Source organism: Sceloporus undulatus, chromosome 3 (genome assembly GCF_019175285.1).
Source record: "Sceloporus undulatus isolate JIND9_A2432 ecotype Alabama chromosome 3, SceUnd_v1.1, whole genome shotgun sequence".
NCBI classification, from domain to species: domain Eukaryota; kingdom Metazoa; phylum Chordata; class Lepidosauria; order Squamata; family Phrynosomatidae; genus Sceloporus; species Sceloporus undulatus.
The window spans coordinates 97,069,647-97,093,914 of NC_056524.1; the positions used below are offsets into that span (position 1 = coordinate 97,069,647).

The 24,268-nt window shown below is 41.9% G+C and overlaps 1 protein-coding gene across 6 annotated transcripts in view; it reads left to right on the top strand.

Annotated features, from left to right (window-relative positions):
• The first annotated feature begins 15,002 nt into the window (after positions 1 to 15,002).
• The window catches only part of PPP2R3B (protein phosphatase 2 regulatory subunit B''beta), a 43,486-nt gene continuing 34,220 nt past the window's right edge, over positions 15,003 to 24,268 (top strand). Inside the window, exons 1-3 of one of the 6 annotated variants that reach the window (XM_042459738.1) lie at positions 15,006 to 15,257; positions 19,697 to 19,820; positions 20,285 to 20,694. In XM_042459738.1, the coding sequence (XP_042315672.1) occupies positions 20,356 to 20,694 (339 nt within the window). In that variant the 5' untranslated portion in view covers positions 15,006 to 15,257; positions 19,697 to 19,820; positions 20,285 to 20,355. Of the gene's footprint in view, positions 15,258 to 19,696; positions 19,821 to 20,284; positions 20,695 to 24,268 lie in introns of all 6 variants that reach the window. The other 5 variants (XM_042459740.1, XM_042459741.1, XM_042459739.1 and 2 more) reach the window with 5 other exon arrangements.

Below are 24,268 nucleotides of genomic sequence, written 5' to 3' on the forward strand. Positions count from 1 at the left end.
ATTCCCAAATGTGATCAGAAGTCCATTTCTCTTTTTTGGTGAAAAAATTAATGTTAAACAGCACAGGGAAGCCCTTTAACATATTTAAAAGGTGAGATGCCATTCCTTGGGGACTTCCAAGAAAGGCCATTCATCTTGCTGTGAGGAGCAGAAAATATGAGGAAATCTGGAGGGATTGAGGGCCACCAAAACAAGCCATTTCTAAATTTTCTCAGTGTCATAACAGTGGGTTAAGAAGGGGTTTTCATTGCCTTCCTCTGAGGCTGAGTCAATGTGAGTGCCACCCAGTGGTTTCCATGTCTGAACAGGGGCTTGAACCCCAGTACTGATGATGTGGACAAGCTTTTTGGTAGAGTGAAGAAGACATCTTGTCCTCTTGATCCTTGCCCTTCATGGCAGGCCGTCCAGGGGGGAGATGCCTTGAAAATGTTCTTGAAGGACATCATCAATGCATCCCTTAAGGAAGGTCAAGTTCCATCTTGTTTGAAGAAAGCAGTGGTTAAGCTGCTTCTGAAAAGACCTTCCCTCGACCCTTTGGACATGAACAGTTATAGGCCAGTTTCCCATCTACCTTTTTTGAACAAAGTGATTGAGAGGGTTGTTGCCCTTCAACTCCCGGTTCTCTTGGATGAAACTGGTTATCTGGATCCATTTCAAACTGGCTTTAGAACAGGATATGGAGTTGAGACTGCCATAGTTGCCTTAGCTGATGACCTTCGTCTGGGCATTGACAGGGGTAGTGTGACCCTGTTGGTGCTGCTGGGCCTCTCAGCGGCTTTTGACACAATTGATCAACAACATCCTCTTGGAACACTTGAGAGTGTTAGGAATTGGAGGCAATGCACTGCAACGGTTTTGTTCCTTCCTCTCAGGCAGACTCCAGAAGGTGATCATAGAATCATAGAATCATAGAGTTGGAAGAGACCACTAGGGCCATCCAGTCCAACCCCCTGCCATGCAGGAAATCCAAATCAAAGCATCCCTGACAGATGGCCATCCAGCCTCTGCTTAAAGACCTCCAAGGAAGGAGACTCTATCACCCTCCGAGGGAGTGCATTCCATTGTCGAACAGCCCTAACTGTCAGGAAGTTCCTCCTAATGTTCAGATGGAATCTCTTCTCCTGTAGCTTGCATCCATTGTTCCGGGTCCTGTTCTCTGGAGCAGCAGAAAACAAGCTTGCTCCCTCTTCAATATGACATCCCTTCAAATATTTAAACAGGGCGATCATATCACCTCTTAATCTTCTTTTCTCCAGGCTAAACATCCCCAGCTCCCTAAGGCGTTCCTCATAGGGCATGGTTTCCAGACCCTTCACCATTTTTGTCGCCCTCCTTTGGACACGCTCCAGTTTCTCAATGTCCTTTCTGAATTGTGGCGCCCAGAACTGGACACAATATTCTAGGTGGGGCCTGACCAAAGCAGAATACAGTGGCACTATTACTTCTCTTGATCTAGACATTATACTTCTATTGATGCAGCCTAAAATAGCATTGGCCTTTTTAGCTGCCGCATCACACTGTTCACTCATGTTGAACTTGTGGTCTACTTGGACTCCTAGATCCCTTTCACACGTAGTTTCATTCAGCCAGGTGTCACCCATCCTATATCTGTGCATTTTATTTTTCCGCCCTAAGTGCAATACCTTACATTTCTCCGTGTTGAATTTCATTTTGTTAGCTTTGGTCCAGCTTTCTAGTCTATTCAGGTCATTTTGAATCTTGATCCTGTCCTCTGGGGTATTAGCTATTCCCCCTAATTTGGTATCATCTGCAAATTTGATAAGTATGCTCCCAATTCTGTCATCCAGGTCATTGATAAAGATGTTGAATAGCACTGGGCCCAGGACAGAGCCCTGTGGGACCCCACTGGTCACTTTTCTCCAGGATGAAAAGGAGCCATTGTTGAGCACCCTTTGGGTTCGGCCGGTCAACCAATTACAGATCCATTTAACAGTTCCTTTGTCTAGCCCACATTTTACAAGCTTGTTTGCAAGAATGTCATGGGAAACTTTGTCAAAGGCCTTACTGAAATCAAGATATACTATATCCACAGCATTCCCTTCATCTACCAAGCTGGTAATTTTATCAAAGAAAGAGATTAGGTTTGTCAGGCATGACTTGTTTCTCTGAAACCCATGTTGACTTTTTGTGATTATGGCATTGCCTTCTAGATGTTCACAGACTCTCTGTTTAATGATCTGCTCCAGAATCTTTCCTAGTACTGATGTCAGACTAACTGGACGATAATTGTTGGGATCCTCTTTTTTTCCCCTTTTTGAAGATGGGGACAACGTTTGCCCTCCGCCAGTCTGCTGGGATCTCTCCTGTTTTCCAGGAGTTTTCAAAGATTATTGCCAATGGCTCCGATATTACATTTGCCAGTTCTTTTAATACCCTTGGATGGAGTTCATCTGGTCCCGGAGACTTAAATTCATTTAGATTAATAAGGTGTTCCTCTACTACCTCTTTACTTATTCTGTACTGAAATGCCCCTATCCTGTCCTCTGCTCCATTATCCTCAGGTTGAGCACCCTTTGCCTTTTCTGAGAAGACTGAGGCAAAGAAGGTGTTGAGTAATTCTGCCTTTTCTCTGTCTTCTGTTAGCATTTTGCCATCTTCTCCACGCAGTGGCCCTATCGTTTCCTTCTTCTTCCTTTTGCTGCGGACATATCCAAAAAAACCCTTTTTATTGTTCTTAACCTCTCTAGCAAGCCTGAGTTCATTCTGCGCTTTAGCTTTTCTGACTTTACCACTACACATGCCTGCTATTTCTTTGAATTCCTTTTTTGTGATTTCCCCCTTTTTCCATTTCTTATACATGTTCCGTTTCAAACTTAGCTCGGTTGAAAGTTCCTTAGTCATCCATCCTGGTTTCTTGAGACACCTCCCGTTTTTCTTTCTCACTGGAACTGTTTGAAATTGTGCCTTCAGTATCTCCCTTTTGAGAAAGTCCCATCCGTCCTGAACTCCTTTATCTTTTAGTATTTCTGACCATGGAATTGCCCTCAATACTTCTCTAAGTTTACTGAAATCCGCTCTCCTAAAGTCTAGGATGCGTGTCTGACTATGCCTGGCTTCTCCTTTCCACTGTATTACAAACTCCAGGAGAACATGGTCATGTTTGGGGACAGTTGTTCGGCAAAAAAGGAGCTTAATTGTGGCGTCCCTCAAGGCACCATCCTGTCCCCGATGCTTTTCTATATGTGTATGTGTGTGTGTGTGTGTGTGTGTGTGTGTGTGTGTGTGAAGCCGCTGGGAGAGATCATCCAGAGACATGGGCAGGGTGTTATCAGTACGCTGATGACACCCAGATATAGTTCTCCATGTCTCGGGCTACAGCTTTGACTTCAGATGGCATCTCTCCTCTCATTGAATGTCTTAAAGTGGTAATGGACAGGATGAATGAATGTCTTAAAGCAGTAATGGACTTTGCTCCAGATGGCAAATCAGGTAAATGCGACAGTCAGGAGCGCCTGTTTTCAACTTCAGCTGATACTCCAGCTGCACCCTTTCCTGGAAATGAGGGACCGAAACTGTGGTGCATGCACTGGTAACCTCATGACTCAATTTCTGCAATGCACTGTACATGGGGTTACCCTTGTGCTTAGTTCAGAAACTTCAATTAGTGCAGAACATGTCAGCCAGATTGGTTTCTGGTAAAGCCAGAAGCAATCACATAACACCTATTTTAAAATCGCTCCACTGGCTGCCCATTAGTTTTTGGGTGCAGTACAAGGTGTTGGTTATGACCTTTAAAGCCCTAAATGGCTTGGGTTCATCCTATCTTCAGGACTGTCTCTTTCCATATAATCCACCCCATGCACTCAGGTCCTCTGGGAGGAATCTATTGCAGTCTATGAAAACTAGGCTGTCTGTAATCCTGGTGTCCAGAGACCTTTTTGGCAACCACTCCCAGATTATGAAACGGCCTGCTGGAAGAGATCCATCACATTACCAGCTTAAACAGCTTTTAAAAAGTTAAGACGGATCTCTTTCAGCAGGCCTTTCCCAAATAGATAACCAGACACCAAAAATCAGAACCCATTACCCCTCTGAATCTGCTATAGCCACTGTTTGATTGTTTATTTTAAGGTATATTTTAAATTGTGAATTGTTTAATTGTTATTTTAGGGGTGTATGGGATACTGGGATACGGGACTGTACTGTTTTAACTTGTAAGCCACCCCGGTTGTCTCAGACAGAGGGGCGGGATATAAATAAAAAATTTATTTTATTATTTTTATTTATTGAATTCTGGTCTCAGCTGAGTCCAAGTCCAACATTCAAGCCACAATACTATCCTGTTTTTCATTCCCATTCCCATATTTTTGCTAACACTTTTCTACATTGTCATTTATTTTGTGATAACACCATGCAATGGCTGAGTTCTCCAACTCTATAACACACTCGCGGCTGCAAGGGAGTCACTGCAGGGATGGAAGATTCCCCATAGCTGGGATGTATGTATAAAGCAATCACATTGCTGTTGTTGTGTGCCTTCAAGTTGTTTCTGATTTATGGTGACCCTAAGGCAACCTTATCATAGAGGTTTCTTGGCAAGATTTGTTCAGAAAAAGTTTGCCATTGCTTGAAGCTGAGAGCATGTGACTTGCCCAAGGTCACCCAATGGGTTTCATGGCTGAGCAAAGAATTAAATCCTGGTGTCCAGAGTTGTACTCCCACACACAAACCACTAGGCCACCCATAGGCAACAATATAATGGCTATGAAGGAGTTTCTTACAGGAAGACACTTGGGGTTTTATTTTAGACTCCTAATTATTCTAGATCATTATTACAGTGGGCCCTTGTTATACGCTGGGGTTTGGTTCCAAAATCCATGTTTGCTCAAGTCCCATTAAACATAATGACATAGCAAAATGGTGCCCTTTATAACAAATGGAAAATCAAGATTTGATATTTGAAATTTATACTTTTTTTGAACATTTTTAAACCATGTATGCTTGAATCCATGTATAAAAAATCTGTATATAAGAAGGGCCAACTGTACATAATTTTGCTCAATCTGGTATTTTATAACTTTATAACTCACCTTTCTTCCAAAGAGCTCACCTTACCCTTTTACAAGATCATGATTGGCCAAAGGTCACCCAGTAAATTTCATGGCTAGTGATCTAAACCCAACTATTCCTAGTCCTAGTCCTAACCATTACACTACACCAAATGAGCTTGGACGTGTGGTTTGTTTTGTTTTTTGCAAGTATGTGTCAGAGAATATCTTTCCCAATGTGTTGTTGAGCTGTTCCCTTTACAAGAAGTGAGCCTTAAGATACCATACAACAGTCTTCGCCAGCCTAGTAACAAGTTTTGGAGTACAATTCTGATGTTGGCTGGGCATAATGATGACAATGATGACAGTCACACTCCAATATGTATTAAAGAACATCCATTTGGAGGAGACCACCTTATCTGAAATTAAACATTATCCACTAGTCATTTCAGCCATGACACACAACGTGAAGCTCCCCACAAGCCACCACAGGCTACTGAAGAACCATCTTGCCCAACAAGGTAAGATACAACTACCTTTATGTCAATTCACATGTTTATTTGAAAGTGTGTCACAGTGTGTTCAATGTACACTGAAGGTAAAGGTAAAGGTAGTCCCTTGGCATGAATGTCTAGTCGTAACTGACTGTAGGGGACAGTGCTCAACTCCACTACTAAGCCGAAGAGCCAGCTTTTGTCCAAGGACTACTCCAGTGGTCATGTGATCAGCATGACTGCACCAAACACTGTTACCTTCCCACCAAAGTGGTACCTATTTATCTACTTGCATTTGCATGCTTTTGAACTGCTAGGTTTGCAGAAGGACACTACTCCTTGGTAAATAAAGTAAGCATTGCATCTTTAAGAATGCAGCACAAAAAGATCTGTTTTTCAAAGAGGTTCCCCTGATCTCAACTGCTTGCCTTTGATGTTTTGCAGAATTTTCTTTTTTGATGTTTTAACACTGCTGTTAAACTGACAGGTGAGCTTTGCTTAACAAGTCTTGTGTTAAGTACTGGAATCAGTTAAAATCAACAGAAATTGCAAATTTTAATTAGCTAATATGGTCAAAACCAACTTTGTAACTGTGTATTAGAGAAAAGTATGTCTCTCTGTGTACTGTTTTAGGGACAAAGGTGTGAGTGCCTGCATTTTGGGCTTTAACGCAGATAGAAAAACCTCCATTTGGTGGATGGATCTGGCCAAGTAGGACCCCATTTAGTCCACAAAGGCCTCAGGAAAAATGGCTAGAAGTGGGCCAAGGTACCTTTGCTCACAGCTTCACTGCTTGAGGCAGCAACTGAGAGGTCTTTGCTTGCCATTTGCCTTTTGGATTGGGGAAGATTAAATGGGAAATACTTCACATAATTATATTGCAAAATGGGCACTGGGTAGATTGAGAATGATGAACCTTGTATGTCGGGTGGATGAATCATACTGCTTGTCATGTAACTGCCCTTTTTAAATTCCAACATCACCTCTTCTCTTGTTTTCCCTCCCATGTACCACGTTCCACTCAGTTTACAACCCCTCAGTAGCCCAATGGCAACTGCAGCAGCTGTTTACATGGCAACGCAAAAGGAAAACATTTAATGTATTTTTAACTCCACTTTAATGGAATTTAGCAGCTGGATACACAACTAAGAGCCAGCAGCATATAAGGACGATAGCCAGTTTCTTCCTGAGCCCCAAGTATGTGCTTTAGAAACTTCTAGCAACAAACTTAGAGCAACTGTTGAGTGTAGGGATCCTTGGAAGGGACATGGCACTGTTTGCACACTGTAATATATTAAATCCAGTTTCCATATTTTGTATGCTAGACAATATGGCATATAAAATTGTGCACAATCCCTGCTTTATATGTCATCTATGGCCAAGAAGGTCCTCATTTATTCATTATTATTATTATTATTATTATTATTATTATTATTACTACTATTATTAAACGTTATTTGTGAAGTGCTGTAGATGTACACAGCGCTGTACAAAAAATCAATAAAATTGAAGAATATATAAAAAAGCCTGCCCATGGTGTACAATCTAAAGATAATAACAAATAGATAAAACAATAGATAATAATATTCATCAATTATTTTATATCCCATACATCCCCCAATGAGCACACATCGCTCTCCTGCACTCCAATTACGTCTCAAAATAACCCTGAGTAGTAGATCAGGCTGAGTGCGAGTGATTGGCCCCAGTGATCCAATTAATTTCATAGCTCACTGGGGACTTGAATCTGGATCTCCCAAACCCCTGTTCAGCATCCTAACTGCTACAATACACTAGCTCTCATTATCATAATTTTGTGTGACATCAGTGTTCATTTCACATAAATTTACAAACCATTTCCTCTTCTAATTTTCAGAGAATCATTGAGCAGTATTAAGTTCAAATTTCAGCTAAAATCTTATACAAAGGTTAACAATTAACCAATGCTACTAAAATCACATACATAAACCAATTTGAAGCAAATTTAGAACATAATTAGAAAGAGGAAAACACAACACACTGAAAACATTCTTCTACCACGTGATTTAGGAGCCAAAGATCTTCCTAAATAAAAAGCTCTTTGCCTGCGGGCAACAGATCAGATAGAGGGTTAACCAAACCTACCATGAGAGAGAATTCTACAGCCACTGAGATTATTCTTTCCTATGTCCTCCCTAAACATGCTACTGGTGGTGGGACTGAGAAAAAGCCCTCCCCTGAAGATCTTAAAACTCAGGCAAGCTCACATAGGGTGACACGGTCTTTCAGATAGTCTGGATTTAAGACATATAATATAAAGAATCTGAACAGTTTATCCAAGAATTTTATAAAATGAGACTCTGATCAATTATTGCAAGCTCATGCTGACTGCACATGTGAGCTGCATGGTGATGGTCACAAACTTGCAGGATCAAAATGAACACAAGAGGTCGCCTTTCCAGTGACTTCTCTCAGATTACCAAACTCGTTTCTGAGGAAGATTAAGCCATCATCCTCTCAGTTGTCCTTTCATCGAGAGGTTAAAATCTTTCTGTTCAGGCAGACATTCATCAGCTTCCTACCTGTTGTGGCCAAAGGTTGTAAGATGGCTACGCTGGACTTTTTAACACACTACTGCTCATTTATTATTACTATGTACTGTATTGTGGGACACAGTTTTAATTATGTTGCAAGCTTCCACCTTGCATCCAAAACATGATTCCTCTCCCTTTGCAAATGTAAATCCTCATAAGTATTTATTTTTCATTAGGCATTTTTTCCTCTAAAAGCACTCATGGAGAAACCTATACAGGGCACAATTTCCATTTAAAATTGTTTGAATTATCTTCAGATGTTCCTTTGTAGTACTGTCACTCACAAAGGTACAACAGGCAGCTGGCAGGCAAAGAGCCTTCTCTACAGGCTATCTGTGGAATGTCTTTCTTAAGGACATTTCCCTGGCAGCCTCATCATTTATATATATACACACACACATGCTCCAAAATAACACCTCCTTATGACAGACATTTTATCTTCAATGTTGCCCTTTTCTTATCAGTTTTATTTCTGACATTCTGGCATTGTGACATATTATAATTAGCTGTCATATTGGCTTTCACTGCTATTTATTGACCATTTCTCTATGTTTGAATGATAGTAAACCATGCAAGGGCTTTTCCCAGTTTCCCAAGGTACTGTTATTGATTGCTGTTGACTTCAACTTATAACCACTGTATGAATGAGAGACCTCCAAGTCACTTTGTCATCAACAGCCCAGCTCGGGTCTTGCAGACCCAGGGTCATGGCTTCCTTGATTAAGTCTATCCACCTGTATTGGGATCTTCCTCTTTTCCTACTGCCTTTCACCTTGCCAAGCACTATTGTCTTTCCTAGTGAGTCATGTCTTCTCATGGTATGACCAAAGTACAACTCTCTCAGTTTAGTCATCTTGGCTTCTAGGGACAGTTCAGGCTTGATTTGCTGTAAGACCCATTGTTGTTGTTGCTATTGTTGGAGGGGGGGGTTAACAACCCACAGCATCTGCACTGCTCTTCTCCAGTATCACATTTCAAATTAATCTTGTCAGGATCTTGTCTAGTTCCTTCATAGGTTCCCATCCCAAGGCCTAGACTTCTTCTGATTTCTTGCCTGAGCCAAGATACAGAAAACTTAGCTATTTCAATGTCTTCATTGCCTACTTTAAAGTTATGTAAATCATCTGTGCTCATTTTTGTTTTCTTAATGTTAAACTGCAAACCTGCCTTTGCAGGTTTCCTTGACTCTGTTCAGTAATCATTCCAAATCTTTGCTATTTTCTGCAAGTAGTATGGTGTCATCAGCATATCCAAGTCGAATCCTACTTTATGTATTACATGTTCACTATACAGTGGATCCTTGTTATACGCTGGGGTTTGGTTCCAAGATTCCCCCGTGTATAACAAAATCCGTGTATGCTCAAGTCCCATTAAGTATAATGACATAGCAAAATGGTGTCCCTAATAAAAAATGGAACATCAAGGTAAATTTATACTTTTTTGGAACATTTTCAAACCATGTATGCTTAAATCCGTGTATAAAAAATCCGTGTATAAGAAGGACCGACTGTATATGTTAGATAAGTTGATAAATGCAGTCTTGCCTGACCTCCTTGCCAACTGGAAACCATTCTGTTTCTCCACATTGTGTTCTGATATAACCTCTTGTCCTGAGTACAAAATATGCATCAGGATAATCAAATGTTGTGGCACACTCATTTTTTGAGGAACAATCCAAAGTTCATCAGGATTTATACAATCAAAGGCTTTACTATATTCTATAATGAACAGGCTTATTTTCTTTTGAAATTCTTTGGTGTGCTGTATTACTCAACCAATGTTTGAAATATGATCCCTAGTGCCTCTTCCTTTCCTAAACCCAGCTTGGACATCAAACATTTCTTGCTCCATATAGCAATAGCAAGTATATTTCTATACTGCTTATCAGTGCACTTAAGCACTCTCTAAGCGGTTTACAAATTGTAAGCTAATTGCCCCCAACAAACTGGGTACTCATTTTAGCAGCCTGACCACCACCAGTATTCTAGTGATAGCATTTCATACCAGTAGACTGCCTCCAAAGACAAGCCCATATTGAGCACAGAAGATGGGCACAGAAGATACGTGATGCTGAGAGTCATGTCTCTGCCCTTTTAAGGACCCATACATTTCAGGAACTCTGTTAAGTGATACACCACATCCTGTGTGGGGCCAATGATACAGACAGAGGATGAGGAAAGGAAGCTTTGCTTCATAGGCACTTGGGACCCACTGCTCTGTTCCTTCCTCCCCAGAAATAGCCATTCTCATTACAGTCCGTCCTCGCCTTACGCAGGGGATCCGTTCCGGCTATGCTCGAGCCCCATTGGAAACAATGGGGCTCGTGCGCGGCGGCGTGGTGGCGCGGGCGCACACGGGGCACAACAGGCGCACGCGCCCATTCAATTGAATGGGACGCGCCGCCCCTTCTGCCCCGCGTGCGCCCTGCGGCTTGAGCGCGTATGCTCAAGGCTGCGTATGGCACGCCCGCGTATGGCGCAGGCGCACTGTACTACTACTACTTACTGTTGTTATAATTTTAGTCTCCATTTGAGACTATGCCATCAGAAAGCAATGTACAATCAAGAGCAAAAAAGGATACGAGAACACAGCAGCTGACTGCAGGTTTTTAGAAATTTAATTAGTTCTAAACAAGTTAGTAAATATACAAAAGTGTAATAATTAATAATGTAATGGTAGAATTCATATAATTAATAATCAATGATCACATCAATAGTAGGAAAACAAATAACTGTTTTCCACATTTAAAGAAAAATTTCAATTAAAATGTTACATATCTATCCCGGTAATACATTCCTTTCCCCCTTAACCCCTTAATTTCTTTAATAAACATATCCCACAAGTCACTCTGCCAGCTTCACAAAGAGATGAGGAGCAGATGATTCCTTTAACAGAAGAAACTTTCAATATTAAAATCTCATGTTCTTATTCGATTGTTTTATTTCTATTGTCTCCAACGTCCTTCACTGCTTTTCTCTAGATATACTAACGAGTTGCTTTTATTTTCCTCTACGCAGAATACCTCTCGGTTCAGCTCTTCACGTGTTCTATATACCAACTGCCAAGTTATTTTTTCCCATTTCCCTGGCAACCTGCTTCTTTCTCCCACCTCCTGTTGTATTTGCCTTGACATTTTAGGTCATGCTACACTACAATAGACATTAGCAAGCAAACAGAATATTTTTAGAAGCTGCTGTGTAAAGTTGCGGTGGTATGCCTTCAAGTTGTTTCCAACTTATGGAGACCCTAAGGTAACACTGTCACAGAGTTTTCTTAGCAAGATTTGTGCAGAGGGGGGTTGTTATTGCCTTCCTCTTAGGATAAGAGTGTGTGACTTGCCTAAGGCCACCAATGGCTGAACCCTGGTCTTCTGGAGTCACTGAAATCACCACACCATACTGGCTCTGTAATACTTGAAATTAATTACTATCTTAGTTAAGCACTGTGCTAAAAAGAGAGGTTTTCATAATCTGGGTGGGACCAGGAGTTTGAATCCGGAGACTAGGGTTCAATTCCCAACTTGACCATGAAACCTATTGGGGGACCTTGGACAGATAATCTCTGCCTCAGGGGAAAGCAATGGCAAGCCTCCTCTGAACAAATGTTGCCAAGAAGGCCGCATGATAAGTTTGTGTTAGGGTCACTGTAACTGAGAAATGATTTGAAGGCACACAATACACACACACACACACACAGGATATGTGACAAGTGACCTAGTCTGTTTTCTCCAGATAGCACTGCAACAAGCATACTGATTTAAGCTGGTAGGAGGTGCTCCTGGTGATTTAAACTATGCAACATAACTGGCTTTTCAGGGGGGAGTACAATCCTACCCAAGAGTGACTGTAAATTTCCATCCAGACTAATGGTGTTCTTGACCACCAAGTTCTCTTTACTTGTCTTTATCCAATGCCTCTTTACACCCCGAAATTAAGGATACCCATCAAATCGCTGGGATTAATAAATGGGAAGCAGAGGCACCACTGCATGTCATCTCTGCTCCAGTGACAACCAGGCTGATCTCAAGATGTCTTCTTCCAAGAGTTTCATATCAAGAAGGGTTAGGACGAGCTCCTGCAAGTCAAAAGCATGGTCAAGATATAGCAAAGTTACAGAGCTCATAATAAACAATGAATTCAACTAGGGCTGCATCTGCTCTGCAGATATGATGCAATTTGACACCACTTTAATTATCATGGCTCAGTGCTGTGGGATTTGTACTTTGTTGTAGCACTGACAGAGAAGGCTAAATAGCTTACAAAACTACAAATCCTAGAATTCCATAGCATTTGAGCCATGACAGTTAATGCAGTGTCAAATTGCATTATTTCTGCAGTGCCAATACAGCCTAAAGCATACAGCCATTTTAGACAATTTTCAAATTTCTTTCTACCAAGCACTACAGACCAACACAGCTCATCCTTTCCTCATGCCAGGTATAGCGAATGTGTGGCCCTCCAGATGTTGATCTAAAAATCACATCAGTCCTAAACATTTGTGGAGATCACAGGAGTTGCAATGCAACAACATCTAGAAGGTTATGGATGCAATTTGAATATATGTATGTCTTAAGTATATGTATGTACACATGTCTGTCTTTAAATGTTTAATATTTTTTAATGTACATACTATCTTGATATGTAATAAAAACATTTTAGAGGGCTATGCATCCCCTTGCCCCTTATCGTAAGTAATCTGGGTGTGGGATGAAACGTGAGATAGCACTTTCTGAAGTAATCAAGTTTGCAGTCCACAAATGTCACAAGCACCAAGTAATCAGAGAGTAGAATTCAAGTTTGGGAGTCAGCACCAGCCCATCCATTACCAGGCAGAGAGGCAGCTGCTTCAGGAAGCAGAACAAGGAGCAGCAAATGTATGCATTTCTCCTCTCAGGACTTTCACCACTGCTATCCCCATCTCCTCCTTTGAAACATTGCCTGTGCCTTATTATTAACCTTTATTTATAAAGCGCTGTAAATTTACACAGCGCTGTACATACAATCTTTTAGTTAGACGGCCTTGTTACCTTCCTTCTTCATTTTGCACTATACAGTACCTTGCATCTTGTTGTCTTTCTTTTCAACCCCCCTTCCCCACATGTTTCACATCGCTGCCTACCTCTCTTTTGTAAAGCAGTATCAGCTGCACAAACTGGCTTTTCCTGCTTAAAGAGAGATAGCTGCTGCCGGGGCCCCAAGGCAAGGAGGGGAGAAGAGGTGGGAAAGGCTGTAGTAGGGAATGATGGTGGGGCAAGCACCCCTAGAGAATGAGATCAGGTTAAAGCAGATTGAGCCAACCCTGCAAAACCACAAGATGTGTTTGGCCATTTTGCAAAGGTGTTGGCATAGTGGTTTGAGTGGAAATCAGAGTTCGATTCTTTGCTCGGCCATGAGACCCACTGAGTGACCTTGGGCAAGTCACACTCTCTCAGCCTCAGGGGAAGGCAAAGACTCTTCTGAACAAATCCTGCCAAGAAAAGCCCATGATTAGGGTTGCCATTAAGTCAGAAACAACTTTAAGGCACACAACAACAGCAGTAAGCATAAGCCACACTGCATAATGAAAGCAGTTTGAATACCACTTTGTCCCATGACTATATCTAACAGAATCCTGGGATTTGTAGTTTGATGAGACATTCGGCCTGGTCTGTTAGAGAACACTGGTGCCTCACCAAAACTACAGATCCCAGGATTCTGTAGAATTGAGGCATGGCAGTTAAAGTGGTGCCAATCTGCTTCAATTCTGCAGTGCGGCTGCACCCTTAGAGGGGAAACAGGGAGATATTTCCACAGTCAGACAGACAATAAGTAACAAATTTAAATCTCTGGCAAAGGAAATATTGAGCAAAGTTCTGCAACCCAATTCTCCACATATAGAAAGGGTAAAAGTTCTTCTTTTTTTGGATACAACTCCCAGATCTTTTACACCTTCGTGTATATGTGTGTGTGTTGGGGGTCAATTCCCAGAGTCATGGCTGCTGGGGGATTCTGGGAGTTGCCCCCTTCCCAAACACACACACAACCTTTAACACAGAGGTCCCCAAACTGTGCCCTTTAAGAGATTTTGGACTCCATCATCTCCCAGAATCCCAACTATTGGCCAACATGGCTGCTGAAGTCCCAAAAAACCCTTAAAGGGAGATAGGGCAAGAGATAGTAAGGGTAGAGGCATAGGTGGTTGGAAAAGATGAAAGGGATGATAGGAGGAGATATGAGAGTATGGAAAGAAGTAGCTGCTTTTTGTGGAAGAAAGAATTGAAACAACAGAGATGATGATGATGTATACCTTAAAAAAAGAGAGAGAAGTGTTTATAAATATGACAAATTATGAAATATATAGCATATTTCCTTTATTCCTCATATGTTTTATTCATTTTTATGTATATGTTGTGAACGGATTTGTGTATATGTATGGATTTGTAGTGATATATTTTAACTATATATATATATATATATTCCCTTAAAGGGCACAGTTTGGAGACCACTGTAAGTTATAACATTTCCAAGCACTGACATAAAAATCCCACAAGGATTTGCAACAGACAAGAGCAAGATTGGAGGTACTACTACTAGTAGTAGTAATAATAACCCAGCCTGTTGTTGTTGTCCTTTTCGACCTATGGCCACCCTATCAGGGGTTTTTGGTTTTGCCACTGCCTTTCCTTTGAAGCTGAGAGAGTGTGACTCCCCCAAAGAAGGCCACCCAGTTGGTCTCCAGGGCTAGAGAGCCCCCTTCCCCCTCCTCACTCCCGGCCTGGATCTCCACGCAGAGCAAACAGGGAGACCAAGACACTGCCTCCAACACACCCCAGAGCCAGGCTGCTGATTCCATTTGGCCCTATTAGCCATGATGAACCAAAACATAACCCCCTTTAGGGCCCTCTTGCCCCTTAGTACGCATGCGCCCACTGACGCCGCGCATGCGCGAAAGGAACCAAAATAATGAAACTTTGTTTTGGAAGAGGAGGAGGAGGGGAAGGAACCAACGGAAGGCAGCTTGTGTGTCTGGGCGGGAAACCTAGATCTCCTGAGGGGTTAGTAGTTTTGACCAAGTCAGCCCACAGCCCTCTCTGTTGTGTAGCCAGAGGCAGCCATGATGGCTCCAGGTGTGCCCTGGGACGCTTTGCACAAGCAGGTGTTCCTTTTGGGTTTCCCAACACTGCCTTTTCAGTGTGGAGTTGGGTAAGTACTAGTAACAATGGAGGTGAGTGGCTTTAGGCTGCAGCGGTCCCTTTAAGGGGTTTTGGACTACAGCTCCCAGAAGCCTCAGCCATGTTGGCCAATAGCGTGGGATTCTGGGAGGTGGAGTCCAAGATTCCCTTAAAAGGGCACAGCTTGGGGGCCACTGCTTTACTGTAGAGGCTGGTCACAGGTGTGCTTGGGCTCAGTCCCACCCATCTCTCCTCCTGAATACACAGTGGGTGCTTCTCTTGCTAACATGGTTGCCTAATGCTGTTTTAATGTGTTGCCTGCCTTAGTTTCATTGAATGTTATTTTATTTTATTGAATTATTCTACAAAATTATTAAATATAATACATTGTTAGTACACCAATAATGTATTGTATTGAATTATTCTTGCAGAATGTATGCCACAGGCAGGTTTATTTTATCTGTTTTAATCGGTTGTGTGCACAGCGCTGTGCAAATTTACAGCGCTATATAAATAAAGTTTAATACTACTAATACTACTAATAATCTATGCTGTAGAAGTAATGCGCTTCCATACCACTTTAAGTGATGCAGGTCCATCCTGTGGAATCCTGGAGTTGTAGTACCCACTCATAATGAGGTGAGTATCTTGTTAGAGCAGTGACTCCCAAACTCTGGCCCTCCAAATGCTTTGGACTTTGGATAGAATACCTGACTCTTGGCTAAACTTCATGGGGCTTCTGGGAGTTGAAGTCCAAAGTACCTGGAGAAGCAAAGTTTGGGAACCACCGCTTTGGAGGTTGAGCAGGTGTGCTTGGGCTCAGTCCCACCCACCTTCCCTCCTGACCCTGAGTATCTACACACTGTAGAAGTGATGCACTTTGGTACCACTTGCAAACCAAAATGGTGAAGGGTCTGGAAACCATGCCTTGTGAGGAGAGATTTAGGGAGCTGGGTATGTTTAGCCTGTAGAAGATACAGTTAAGAAGTGATATGATAGCCCTGTTTAAATATTTGAAGGGATGCAAATATTTGAGGAGGGAGCAAGCTTGTTTTCTGCTGCTCCAGAGAATAGGACATGAAGCAATGGATGCAAGCTACAGGAAAAGAGAGCTCAACATTAGGAGGAACTTCCTGACAGTAAGGGTTGTTTGACAGTAGAATACTCAGCTTTGGAGAGTGGTGGAGTCTCCTTCTTTGAAGGTTTTTAAACAGAGGCTGGATGGCCATCTGTCAGGAGTGCTTTGATTGTGAGTTCCTGCATGGCAAGGGGGTTGGACTGGATGGTCCTTGAGGTCTCCTCCAACTCTGTGATTCACCTCAGGTTCATAGGACTGCCTGCAAAAGGTTTAAGCTGAATCCACATTTTCAGTGAAAGTACAGTACCTAATAAGGTGAATACCTGGAGGGGATGAACAGGTGTGCTTGGCTCAGTCCTACCCACCTCTCCTTCTGACTCCAACTACACAATGGGTGCATCTACACTGCAGATGTAATGCACTTCTATACCACTTTAAGTGACGCAGGTCCATCCTGTGGAATCCTGGGACTGTAGTTTTCCATCAGAGAAGGGCCTGGATATCCCAAACTAAAAAATAAAATATCGGACATTCTCTGCTGGAAAAGGACATATATTAGGTAACTACCAATGATCCGTTTTCACAAAGTCTTTAGCCTTCTGTGTCAAAGAGTGCTGGTACCTCACAAAACTACAAAGCTCAGGCAGTTAAAGTGGTGTCAAGCTGTGTTATTTATTCAGTGTAGATACACCCTAGGTGATACCTGGCATTGTCACCCATTTCCTAGGAGGATCAGTGGGCTATGTTTAATTTTATTTGGTATTGAATGCAATGGTAACCTCAAGGCTGGACTTCTGCAGTGAACTCCACATTGGGCTACCTTTGTACCAAGTCTGGAAACTCCAAGTGGTTCAGAATATTGCAGCCCAAATGTGTCTGCAGTAAACAGTGCAGGAAAGCTTGAGCTGGGAAAGAATGGGATTCTACTCTAAGTGAGCCTATTGTAGTCTTGTATGCTTGCAAGGTAAACAGTGTCTGCTTCCAGATTGCCATACTGAGCATGTGTAAATAGCAAAATGGAAAGAAAAGGCAAAAGCAGCTCACCAGCTACTCCCAGCAAGTTAGAATAATAATAATAATAATAATAATAATAATAATAATAATAATAATAGATCTGTAGAACAAAATGGATTTTAAAAAAAACAGAAGCTGGTAAAATAAAAAGTTATTCCTGGATAATTTAGCTGACCTGGTTATTTTATTTCACATATGCCTATTGTTAAGGAAATATATTGAAATATTCTTTTTATGGCATAGGAATGTATCCCTATTCTGTTTTATTTCTACTTCTGGTATCAAGTTTTCTGTTAAAGGATTGGAAAAATGTGGCTTTTTTTCACATGTTGTGGGAATGCAATTCCATCTCGCCATTGACAGTGCTGATTGGAGATGATGGGAGTTGCAGCTAAGAGCCTCTGTAAGGACCACATGCTCTCAACTCTTACCCTAGACCATCTCTGGATGTGAAAATGATCAGTCTTTACACCAGTTCTGTTGAGATTAGCAGGTTGACAGAATAGTGGTGTGCCTGTCACCATGTAAAAAAGGGTAAAGGTTTTCTCTTGACATTAATATCTAGTCATAATCAACTGTAGACGACTGTGCTCATCTCCATTACTAAGCTGAAAAGCCAACATTGTCCAAAGATGACTCTGGTGGTCATGTGCCCAGCATGACTGCACCGAATGCTGTCACCTTCCCACCAAAGTGGTACCAATTTATCTACTTGCATTTGCATGCTTTCAAACTGCTAGGTTGGCAGAAGCTGGGACTAGTGGCAGGAGCTCATCCTGTCATGTGGCACTTGGGCCTTGACCTGCAACCTTCTGATCTTACAGTCATCAGAATTGGCATCTTAACCACTAAGCTACCACATCCTGATGACCACTAAGTCACCTTGTAGTGAGATCATAAATTGGGGATTTCTTGGCTTAAGCTGTTTGCCTCTGTACTATATCAGCTTGTTGCTCTCCAGATGTTGAGTTGCAACATCCATTTCCCATTTGGAAGGTTGCAAGCTACCTGCCACATTCAGTGGTCCCCAAACTTTGGTCTTCCAGATGTTTTGGGACTTCACTTCCATAATTTTTGGATGTTGGCCAATCTGGCTGGGGCTCCTGGGAACTGAAGTTCAAATCATCCAGAGGATCAATTTTTGGTAACTACTGTGGTACTTCATACGCGATATTTCTCTGGAACTTTACCACAAATATGTTTCTGAATTGGTTTTTAGATTTGTAGTTACTTCATCATAAGAAAATGGAGCATGGAATAATGAGAAATTATGAAGGAAAGAAGAAAGCTAGCTATGTAGGTTCCAGTAGAAATCCCTGCAAATAACAGAGTTACAGATTTGTAAGGGGCATCTAGTCCATCCCCCTTCCATGCAGAAATACACAACTGAAACATGCCCATCCAATCTCTGTTTAAAGACCTCCACAGATGGAGAGTCCATCACCTCCTGAGGCAGTGGTTTTCAACTTTTTCTATGCCCCACAACCCTTAAAAATGTTTAATGTTTTCATCCCCTAAAAAAAAAGGAAGATGATGAAGTCTAATTTTTGAACCAAACTGTGTTCAACCAAATACAATACTGCAAGTGAACAAACTGAACTTTTAAAAAAGCTTTGAACTCAGTGTATAAGATGCAGATCTAAATTAAGCAATTAGATTCTAACTCATTACTCAAGTCCATAAGCCACTCTTTGCCCCTGAAACACCATCTCTCACCCTCTGGAGTTGCAGGCATCCCATCTTGGGAACCCCTGTACTAAAGCAATCTGTTCCACTGTCAAAAGCTCTTACAGTAAAGAAAGCGTTCCTAATGTTTAGGTGAAATCTTTTCTTGTGAATTGAACCCATTGATTTGTGTTCTAGTATCTGAAACTGAAGAAAACAAGCTTGCTCCATCTTCTACATGACATCCCTTCAAATATTGAAAGATAGCTGTTGTCACCTCTGTCTTCCTGTCCCCAAATTAAACATATCCAGCTCCCTAAGCCATTCTTCATGAGGCTTGGTTTCCGGACCTTTAATCATCTTGGTCGTCTTCCTCTGGACACGTTCCAGTTTGTCAATATCCGTGGTGCCAAGACCTGACACACTAAATCATTTATTGTTTGCCAATGAATATGCTTAAATGTCTTTTAAAATGTTTTATTAATTCTTCCGGAAAGTGGGTGAGAACTGTCCATGTAAACCAGAGGTGGGCAGAGTGCAGGCCTGATACTACAGGCACCTTCCCAGGATTGTTTTTGCAGTCTTCAATCCCTCCAGACTTCAGCACTTTCTAGCCAAAGAAAAGGGGTGAATTGCCAGTCTGGAAGTTCACTTGACACACACACACACCACATGCTGTTTAACATAAAAGCATATCTGCTTTTCAAAACCAGAGGGACTTCTGATCTCATCCTTTGTGTTTGAAAGGACCCTGGAGAATCTCTAGGGCAGAAAACCAGCCCCTCAATCTTCTGCAGTTGCCCATTCTGATATGAAGCCTTACAGAGATTGCATAAGGTATTTTGTGGTATGTTTTTAAAATTTTAGACCAGGGGTAGGCAACCTGCGGCCCGCGGGCCGGATGCGGCCCGGCGAGGCCTTGGGACCGGCCCCAGCCCGGTCCTGCCGCCGATTGCTGCCGGGGCCTTTGGCGTCTCACGCGAGGGGCACGGTGGGGCAATTGTCTATAGAAGCCTCAGAAACATGCATTAATCTTAACTTTTTTTAAAAATCAGCAAATTTTTTCGCGTGTCCTCCATTTTTTATTTAAAAAGTGCCCTTCATTTGAAAATTTTGTCCTGCATTTGTCCTGGTTTATTTATTTAATTAATTTGTAAAAAATTATTTAATTATTTATTTTTTGGCTTTGTCCCCCCAGTTGTCTGAGGGAGAGCAACCCAGCCCCCGGCTCAAAAGGGTTGCCTACCCCTGTCTTAGACCAACATTGTTAAATATGTTTACCTAGAAATATTGTCTTTCAGAATTTGAACTAAGAGGACTAGGCATTTTATTGAAGTCCAAGCATATTGAGAAAAGAAAGAGAGAAAAAAAGATGCCGGCTGTGAAGGTTTTGCAACCTGTACTAAAAATGAAAGTGGATGAACTCTTTTTGTGTTGGTTGAGTGAACCTGCAACTCAGGTGATGCTCAAGGACTATTTAAGAAGGATAACCAACGAGGAGAAGATTGAAATTGGTAGTGGTGATGCTGGAAGAAGTGAACACATTTTTACCCAGATAAACTGTGTTTCCAAGCAAAGCATGCTAGGCAACCTAACGTCTCCTCCAACTCCCACAAGCCCTTCTCACCTCTCTGTTGCCCTCCCATTTGGAACACAAACAAATCCAAGGAACTCTCATATTCGAGGAATACGCAGATCTTCACGTAGAAGGGTGAGTGCTTTTCACTGTTTAATCATTTACTTAAATCTCTGATGTAATCCTTGAATCTTAAAGTTTATCTTAAGGAGGATAGGCTTTTTATCATACTGAGATATTTTGCTAGTTAAGTGAAGTTACATAGCTGCCAAAATGTTTAGTTTGTGTCATTTGCTACAAATGTAGTATAGCCATCTGTCCTGGAACAACATTTCACATAAAATAAAATTATAAAGTAGCCTTTTGGAATGCAACAGTTTGCTGTGCTACAATCAGTGAACCATCTCTTACAATCTAGATTTAATTTGAGCACAAATTTGTATGAAAAAAATGCAAATACTGTAACTGTTTTCCTCTTGATGAACTGAGTACTTCCAGTACTAAGCTGGAAGTCAACAAAGAAAAGTACCTCACTGAAGAAATACCAATTAGTAAAAGAGTTTGTTGCTTCTGGAGGTGTGGTAGTTAAATGCCTGTATTGCAGCCACTCACTCACAAACCACAAGGTTGTGAATCCAATGCCAGACAGGAGCTCAGAGTAAACTCAGCCTGGCATCCTTCTCTGCTTGCTAAAATGAGTATCCAGCTTGATGGGGGCAATTACCTTACACATTGTAAACTACTTAGGGTGTGCTTAACTGCACCGATAAGCATTATAGAAATGTACATGCTATTGCTATTGCTATTTGTACCATAGGTTCTAATCCTGCCAGTCCAGCACATTTAATCTGTCGTGTACAGAAAGAGCATTCTTATGTGGAAAACACAGCTGTTTATATTGGGGGGGAATATAGACCTTCTAGATGCTTTTGTTTTCAACCCACAGAAGTACCAGCTACAGCATGCTAGAGGATTTGGGAAGATGTAGCTCATAAAGAGGCCAGGTTCTTTACCAGTTAACTAAATGCTAGACCCTGCTATATGAGAATATACTGGTTGCAAGATAGCAGTGTAATATTGAGAAAAAACAAACATTTAGGATATTTGGATTAGAATATTGCTAATGCTGTGCCTTTTTAAAATATTATTTAGAACATTTTTTCTGGCATCCTTGGTGGCCACTACCACAAATAGGTTTCATTGCTGGACACAATGATATCATGCCAGCTCACTCTGAGATAGTTTAAAAGTCATTGTTCTAAATGTTTTTATACTGCATATTGTTTTCTCTATCTGTGTTGCTTGCGTTCAAGACATTTCCAACTTATGATGACCCTAAGGCAAACCTACACAATGTTTGCTTGGTGGGCTTCTTCAGAGGAGGGTTGCTATTGCCATCTTCTCAGGCTGAGAGAATATGTCTTGCCCATGTCAGACTTACCTCATCACAACCCACTCTGTTAGTTAGGGAGATTGTAACCCACACAACAACAACAACCCCCCCCCCCATTTACCTTTGAAGTGGCACAAACCTCCTGACACAGCTATTTCTGTGTTGTTGGAGAATAAGAGGATCATTAGGAATTTATCTAACTATTATTGTGTAGCTGGATGCGCTGCAGGAATGATGAGACCCCTGGTGGTCTCAGCAGATGCCTGTTGAAGCCCATCTGTCTCCAGGATGTAGCTGAATGTAGTCCCACTCATCCCCCCCCCCCCCCACTCTCTGACAATATAGAACTGTCGAAAGCTTTCATGGCCGGCATCCATAATTTTTTGTGGGTTTTTCGGGCTATGTGGCCATGTTCTAGCAGAGTTTCTTTCTGATGTTTTGCCAGCATCTGTGGCTGATAAAACGTCAGAAAGAAACTCTGCTAAAACATGGCCACATAGCTCCGAAAAAACCCACCAAAAACTAGAATATAGAAATGGTCATGTTGGCAGGTGCACTGTTTACAAAGTGAGTTTTAGTGGTACCACCAGGAGACATAGCTATGAAGATGTAGCTACATTATATATACAGTTGCCCCTTCATTTTCGCGGACTTGGAATTTGCATCCCTCATCTGTTTACAGGTGGCAAATGGAGGGGGGAATGGGGAGGGTGCATGCTGCCACTCAAGCCAATGAGGCTTGAATAGTGGCGATTTTCCATTTTCGCAAGGTGGGGGTGGGGGTCCAGAACGGAACCCCTGGGAAAACAGAGGGGTCATTGTATATACATTTTCTGGTGCTCCTTGGCCTCTAGCCTTTTAGGATCCAGTTGAGGAATACAGCAGGCTCTTGATATCCAGTGGGGTTTGATTCCAGGACCTTCCTTGGATACAAAAGGAGAGTGTATTCCACAACCATGGTGCCACTGTAGAGAAGACCTTGTCCCTTGTTCTCTCATATTGAATTGTTCCCTTAAGGGGCCAGAAGCTGCTCCAAAGCCATGCTCCAGTCCTAAGGACTGAAGCACAGGTTTGGAGCAGCTTCTGGCCTCTTAAGATGTATGTGTCATTTAAACAGCATACCTCCAAACTGACCCGAAGCAGCTTTATTTTAACCTGTCTGTTCAGGCCCCAAGAAGATTTCTGCTTTAGTCAGCCACCCATTCTTACAGATTAAAAAGTATGGGAGCTTTGCAAAGTGATATGACCATACAAAATGGTAAGATTTTCCTACAGTTTCCATGTTACTGGTTGGTTGTATTAATGGGATTAAGAACTTTAAAAATATGGGAACTTTATGGAGTGGTAAGACCTCCCAAAATTGTCTGACTTCCCCAATTTCCATGTTATTGGATGGTTGGTTGTATTAATGGACTGTGGGTATAACAGATGATAACACCAAGCCTTAGTTTCTGGAACAAGAGTATTGGAACAGGAGCTGTGTGTTGAATTAAAGGATGAGGAGTTCTGAGCCATAAATAAGTTACGTTTAAGAAGGTCTTATCCAGCCTGCCCACAGCTATGGGAACATACATACTTTTTTTGTGGGCTGGACTCTTCTGAACAGTAGTCTTCATGGCCAAGCCTGCCACTAGTCATCATGCTAATCTTAGATCTTCTATTCCTAGAGATATAGGTTGTTAATACTGTTCATGTTAGGGATAGTTAGCAAGCAAAGAAGAAGAGTGCTCACATGCCCACAGAAGCTAATAAGGGTGTTTCCTTGCATAGGGAATCCTTTTCATTCATGCTATGGACAATGGTATATTACATAGAAAGCAATATTTTAATGATTGAAAATATCCTCACACCCTGCATGCACAAGATTTAGAACTCACCAAGGGGGGAGGGGTCCAAAATGGATCCCCCACGAGTTCCAAGGAGCGACTGTAGTGTAAATATACCCCAAGTCAAATCTGGGCTTTTTCCAAAATTAGTATGGGGCTTGGAACCGTGTCCACTCTGTTAGGTGCTTTACTCAGCAAGCAACACAACACCTAGCAGTGTTTATATATGTACTTGCCAATTGGCTGCTCTCTTAGGGAGTTACACTATTTTCCCTGGCACGACCACACCAATTGGGCAGTTCCCAAGTGCAAAATCTCAAAGATGTCTTCCCCATTTATGCTGTCAGAGGGATAGAGATACTCTGGCTGAGTTGCAACCACACAGACACACGGCTTTTTGCCTGGCAGATATTTCTTGCATTCCAGGGGACATGGTAGCAATCCTTCTGATCTCCCAACAGCTGCTCAGGTCATAGACACAGTTGTGAAG